At 42.4% G+C, this 5940-nt stretch overlaps 1 protein-coding gene across 1 annotated transcript; it reads right to left on the bottom strand.

Annotated features, from left to right (window-relative positions):
• Window positions 1-260: 260 nt before the first annotated feature.
• On the bottom strand, window positions 261-1081 carry LOC107484022 (uncharacterized). The gene is made up of 2 exons (XM_016104628.1): window positions 1073-1081; window positions 261-647 (listed from the first exon to the last, which is right to left on the bottom strand). The coding sequence occupies exons 1-2, from the start codon at window positions 1079-1081 to the stop codon at window positions 261-263; spliced, it is 396 nt and encodes a 131-aa protein (XP_015960114.1).
• Between the last annotated feature and the right edge of the window lie 4859 nt (window positions 1082-5940).

The following is a 5940-nucleotide window of genomic DNA, read 5'->3' as shown; positions in this document are numbered from 1 at the left end:
TATCGATGATAAGGAACCGCGTCACTGAAATGCAAACATCCCCAGGAAAACCCTGACCTCAAAATCCGCGAGGCAATGCACACACGAGACGCAGGAGACATCCTTCAGACCAGCCATGGTGCCGCGGGTGGTGCAAGCGGTTGATCGACAAGCCATGCTCTGTCCTGGATCCGATGGTCTCGCGTCGATCCATCGCTCCCAGAAAATGTCCATGAAGAACTCCCTGCACATCTCGATATTTCCGGAAGTGCGGATAAGGTCTACCATTTCAACACCCCTTTCCACTTCTTCTTCTTCTTCGCGTTCACACAGTAGAACATGGCAAACAGGTAACCTGATTCGACGTTTCCATCCATCGTGGCCCTGGCAAGCAGTTCCATTCCAATACCACGGCGTCCAATCCAGAAATACTCCGTTAACCCCTGCCGGAGTATAGCATCGGCATTTCCCAATTCAACGCAGCGATCCAGGAACCTCCTTTGAGGCCGGTCAAGGCAAAATAAAAATGAGACTAGCCGTATCTGCCACATCATCGCATGCTGGTACACAGCGTCGGATGTACCTGCTTCAAGGAATGCCTTGCAAGTAGCATGCATGCTGAGTAGGTCTCGGATCGAATTTGATGCAACCTTCGTCGCAATCCTCACCTATATATCGCGAGGCAGAATATTCAGCAGACATTCATGCTCAACGGATACATCCCGTTCCTTTCTGCTTGCCTTGGAAGTCCCAGCCATCTGCAAAGGGTTAGTGTAGGTGGGGGGACTGTTGGGTAGACTATCGCAGATTACGAAGAGTAGATAGGATGGGTAGTTAGTAGACGAAATGTAAGCTCGTATATAGTGTTATCATCACTTAAATTTGCTGCTTATAGCGGTAGTACGATTGTGACTTTTGTAATTCCAGTTTCCAACACACATATATCCTCCGTTATTATACGTAAGGAGAAGTTAAAAAAATGACTTCTCTCAAATAAAATTTTTTATCACTATTCTCTTAAGTATTACACCAAGATTTAACCAATATGTAAAAAAATAAATGCTTCTTTGTTTGTACTGTTTAAATAATTAACCTCATCCATAGGCAGTTAATACTTTCATGTAAATATAATGGATATTTATAATAACTCTTCTATTTGTTGAATAACTGAGTCAATAATCACCTGGTTTTATAGGTAAACAAATATATTAGATAGATCTGAGAAAACGTGTGCGTTGTACATCGACCATGACTTTATCAGTTGAGTGCGCGTTAATTAATTGCTCAAAGTTCTTTCGCATTCTTTAATTCGTTTATTTTTTTGTTTAATTTGTTAACCCAAATTTAGGTTTTTCGCTAAAAAAAATCTCAAACTGCGCATTATGTTTTTCCAACGCAAGGTAATTATTATCCCCTACTGTTATAGGTAAGACAAGAAAAGATATGGGAAAACGTGTGCTGTATTCATGCACATGGTATGCGCATGTATATCAATGAATACATCTAATAAATACATCTATTAGATGTAGCTTAGGCCGAAGCATCTTGGTTTGGAGAGGAGATTTGATCTGAACTCCTCGACCACTGAAGTGACTTCTGATTAGACAAGAAGCGCGTGATTTTCAAATAAAGATGCGGATGCGCAAGGCCACTCGCGCGTTTGCGATTCCACATTTTGTCAATTTAAAAAAATAACTTTAAAAAAAACGAATGTTCTACATGGTTGACTCGGGGGGAGCCAAACCTCGGCCATCGTGCGAAGCATATTGCGTAAGACACATAGGACACGTTGGCATTTTCGTTTTTATAGCACCCGTTTGGAATCCAGACCACAGTTGGCGTTAAGCTTCCTGAGTTGTCCAGCATAAACGCCGCGTTTACAAGGATCTTGCTGCTTGTTTGGCATCCACACGCGCCGGACCAATCCCAAACATGAACACCGAGGATCTCACGGAACTGTCGGTGGCCGATCTGATCGACATTGTCCGTAGGGACAAAATCTGTTTGGAGTGTGATATGGTTGAGGCTGCACTTCTGAAAATGGAGGTTGATCTGAATGATACAATCCAGGCCCTCTGCGCAGAGCTGAGTACGGCAAAAATGGCGCAATTGACAGCGGACATCAAGCTGAGGTCAAGGGCACAGGAGATGGAGGAAGCAGGTAAGATATTGCGGGGGATAGAGATGTTACTTGGTGTCCAATTGCAGAAGAATGAGGGCACGATCCGCCGACTGGTTGAACAGGAACACGCATTGAAGGCGGAAATACATGTGTTCCGACAATGGGGACTAGCTGAGGTCCCCAAGTGGAATGAATTGGGTATGAGGATAACAGAGGTGGAGGATGTGCTTAAATGTGTGGATAAAAGGCTTGCTGTTCAACCGGCACGATCAGGTTGCGGAAAGGCTCATTTCGAACCGTCAACCCAGGATCACGATATTGTGGGATGTACTTGAGTTCGCGTTTGCACACGATTAAACTATGCGCACGCCTTCTGTGAGTAAAGGCATACTTCTATGAATAACATGCCATTCATCGGTCGCAACATGATGCGAACCTTTTGCTTAGTGTCTTAGTTGACTACTGTTGTCGACGCTGCGCCTCCGCCACGCCTTCTTGTAATTGGCACGTCTTACTTTAGTTGAAATGCCTTATGTGATGACTGTCCTTTTGCGTTAACGATAACTTAAATAATTATCATAATGTAATTAATTGCATACGTATATAATTATGTATAGAGTATAAACTACTTATGATTTGACTATTAAATTTAAGCATGTTTTTAATTGTTGATTTTAAATGTAAATTGCCAGCTGGCAACCTATCATCATATATCGAAAGTCCCTCTCAGTGGGATATACACGTGGGTTGGCAGAAGAAAACATGAAACCAGGAGTTAATTATCGACGATCAGAATAAAATTTGAACTCCTCCATCATGTCTCATCGCGAGCAGATACGTCAGGGTACGCGTATGAGTAATGGAAATTTATTCTTACTTGTTGAGTTGGAACTGCTAAATTTATTAGGCTACCCGAAGACACGTTGTGTTGTCTAGTCGCATGGTTCTTGTAACTTGTAGCGGTATGAATGGCAGGAGAATTTTGAGGCGAATCTTACCTTACGCCATTTTACTTCTCACGGAACGAACTTTTTTTATATTTTTTTTATTTCTTCCGGTCAGTGACGAAGTTTTTATTAGAATTTTTTGTTCCTATCGTGTTATTCCAATATTAAACAATATCACAGACAATGTAGGGAGTGGATCCTCTCCAGTGAAAAAAATTGGATAGTATCCAGTGTTTAATCTAACCATTGATTGTTCTCTCTCTCTTATTTATTTTTGGTCCCACATATAGAATCAAAAGTGAGAGATCAAACTGCATTTTGTCCAGTGTTAAAAAAACGGGAGAGGATCCATTTCGGAGATAATGTATTTACTGTTATCTTTAACGGATGGGATTTATTTAGCCGTTCTGGGCCGAGGCGTGTTGTCGAAGTATCTCCCGCACAGTGCGAGAGGTGTATTATATATGCCCCTCGCAATTGGAGCAGAGATTTTTATCACTACTACAGACGGTGCCACCGGTTATTGAATAACAAAAAAAGAATGAACAAAAAAGCATCAATGTTGCAGGATTCCGGAGCAGAACCAAGCAAAGCAGTCGATGCGGACTACCTTGCGGGGCTGTCGATCAACGAGATGTTAAGCCTCTTACATAGGGACAAGAAAAATATGGATTGGACAGTGTTTGAGGCTGCGATGGTCAAGAGGGAGGAGATTCTCAAGGATAAAGTTGAGACGCTCTGTGAGCTACTAAGTGAGTCGAAGACAGTGTATCTGACCATCTCGGTCAAGCTGAAGGCGAAGGAGTTACAGGTCGAGGAGGCCGAGGAGGCCATGCGTGGGATGCACGCATTGCTGTGTGATCAGGTTAGCGGCTTCGCCAACGGCATGTAGCAGCTGGAGAAGCAGGGAGGCGACCTCATGGCGAAGGTTGAAGACCTTCATCACCGGGAGCAACTTGATTCTGAAAATTTAGATGCAATGCATGTGAGGGTCGCGAGTATGGCAGAGGGGAATAAATCCTGGGAGCGGCGAAGGAGCCTATGATCCGTGCAGGCAAGCGAACTCTCTGTCCTTTTCCGTTATCATTCATCAGCTTAAGGAGCTTGCTATTTTGTATTTATGTCCATGTTTTTGGTGTTTGATCTTTTACTTGTTGTGTTGATGCTCTCAGCTTAGAGTGCATAGGCCCCGAGCCCCAGATGTACTATTTTAACATCCGTTTATGGAAGAAATGAATCATCGAGAACGTCCAGGTTAGTACTGAATTATGAAACAATTTGGAACAGACTCCGCATCGGCGGGAAAGTACGTTAATAATAGGGAAGAATATAGTAAAACTACAATAGGGAATAAGAAGAAAATAATAATAATAATAATAATAATAATAATAATAATAATAATAATAATAATAATAATAATAATAATAATAATAACCACAAACAAGGAAAAAATAACAAGAAATTCGTATAGCTGGAGCATTCAGTGCATCTGGAACTTCCTGGGCACATATATGTGCCCATGAAATAGTCGTCCACGCATGCAATACCCGCGATGCAACCAAAAGAGTCCCTACTGATAATCAACATCGCCGAAACATAGCCAAGAACTCGCAGACCTCGTGATCGGCTAGGCACCGGACACACGAGACGGCCGAGACGTCGTGAGAATTACCCCTGATGCCATGCATAGGGCACATGGGGGATCGACAGGTCAAGAGTTGCCCAGGATCCGAGGGTGTGATGCCAACCCAACGCTCTGCGAAGATGTCCGTGAAGATCTCCCTGCACATGTGGACATTCCCAGATGTAAGGATAACTTCATACATATCGACGGCACGTCTCACGTCGTTGCCGTCAGGGTGGTTACACAGTAGCAGCATGGATCATAAGTAGCTGGCCTCCACGCTGCTGATGAGCGGATAATTTATACACTTTTTGGCATTATTTTTAGATAGTTTTTAGTATAATCTAGCTATTTTTAGGGATGTTTTCATTATTTTTTATGCTAAATTAACATTTCTGGACTATACTATGAGTTTGTGTGTTTTTTTGTGATTTCAGGTAATTTTTGGTTGAAATTGAGGGACCTGAGCAAAACTTTGATAAAAGGCTGACAAAGGACTGCTGATGCTGTTGGATTCTGACCTCCCTGCACTCAAAATGGATTTTCTGGAGCTACAGAACTCCAAATGGCGCACTCTCAACGTAGTTGGAAAGTAGACATCCAGAGATTCCAGAAATATATAATAGTCCATACTTTATTTAATATTAGACGACGTAAACTGGCGCTCAACACCAGTTCCATGCTGCATTCTGGAGTCAAACGCCAAAAACACGTCACGAACCAGAGTTGAACGCCAAAAACATGTTGCAACTTGGCGTTCAACTCCAAAAGAAGCCTCAGCTCATTTAAAGATCAAGCTCAGCCCAAACATACACCAAGTGGGCCCCGAAAGTGGATTTATACATCAATTACTTACTTCTGTAAACCCTAGTAGCTAGTTTAGTATAAATAGAACTTTTTACTAGTGTATTAGACGTCTTGGACTATCTAGTTCCTTTGACCATTCGGTCTTTCATGGGGGCTGGCCATTCGGCCATGCCTGGACCTTCATCACTTATGTATTTTTAACGGTGGAGTTTCTACACACCATAGATTAAGGGTGTGGAGCTCTGCTGTACCTCAAGTTTCAATGCAATTACTACTATTTTCTATTCGATTCCGCTTGTTCTTATTCTAAAATATTCGTTGCACTTCAACATGATGAATGTGATGATCCGTGACACTCATCATCATTCTCACCTATGAACACGTGACTGACAACCACTTCCGTTCTACCTTAGACCGGGCGCATATCTCTTGGATTCCTTAATCAGAATCTTCGTGGTATA

This window comes from Arachis duranensis, chromosome 4 (assembly GCF_000817695.3).
Source record: "Arachis duranensis cultivar V14167 chromosome 4, aradu.V14167.gnm2.J7QH, whole genome shotgun sequence".
In the NCBI taxonomy this organism is placed as follows: Eukaryota; Viridiplantae; Streptophyta; class Magnoliopsida; order Fabales; family Fabaceae; genus Arachis; species Arachis duranensis.
Note: the sequence above shows the minus strand (reverse complement) of the source record. Positions and strands in the feature narration are given on the sequence as shown.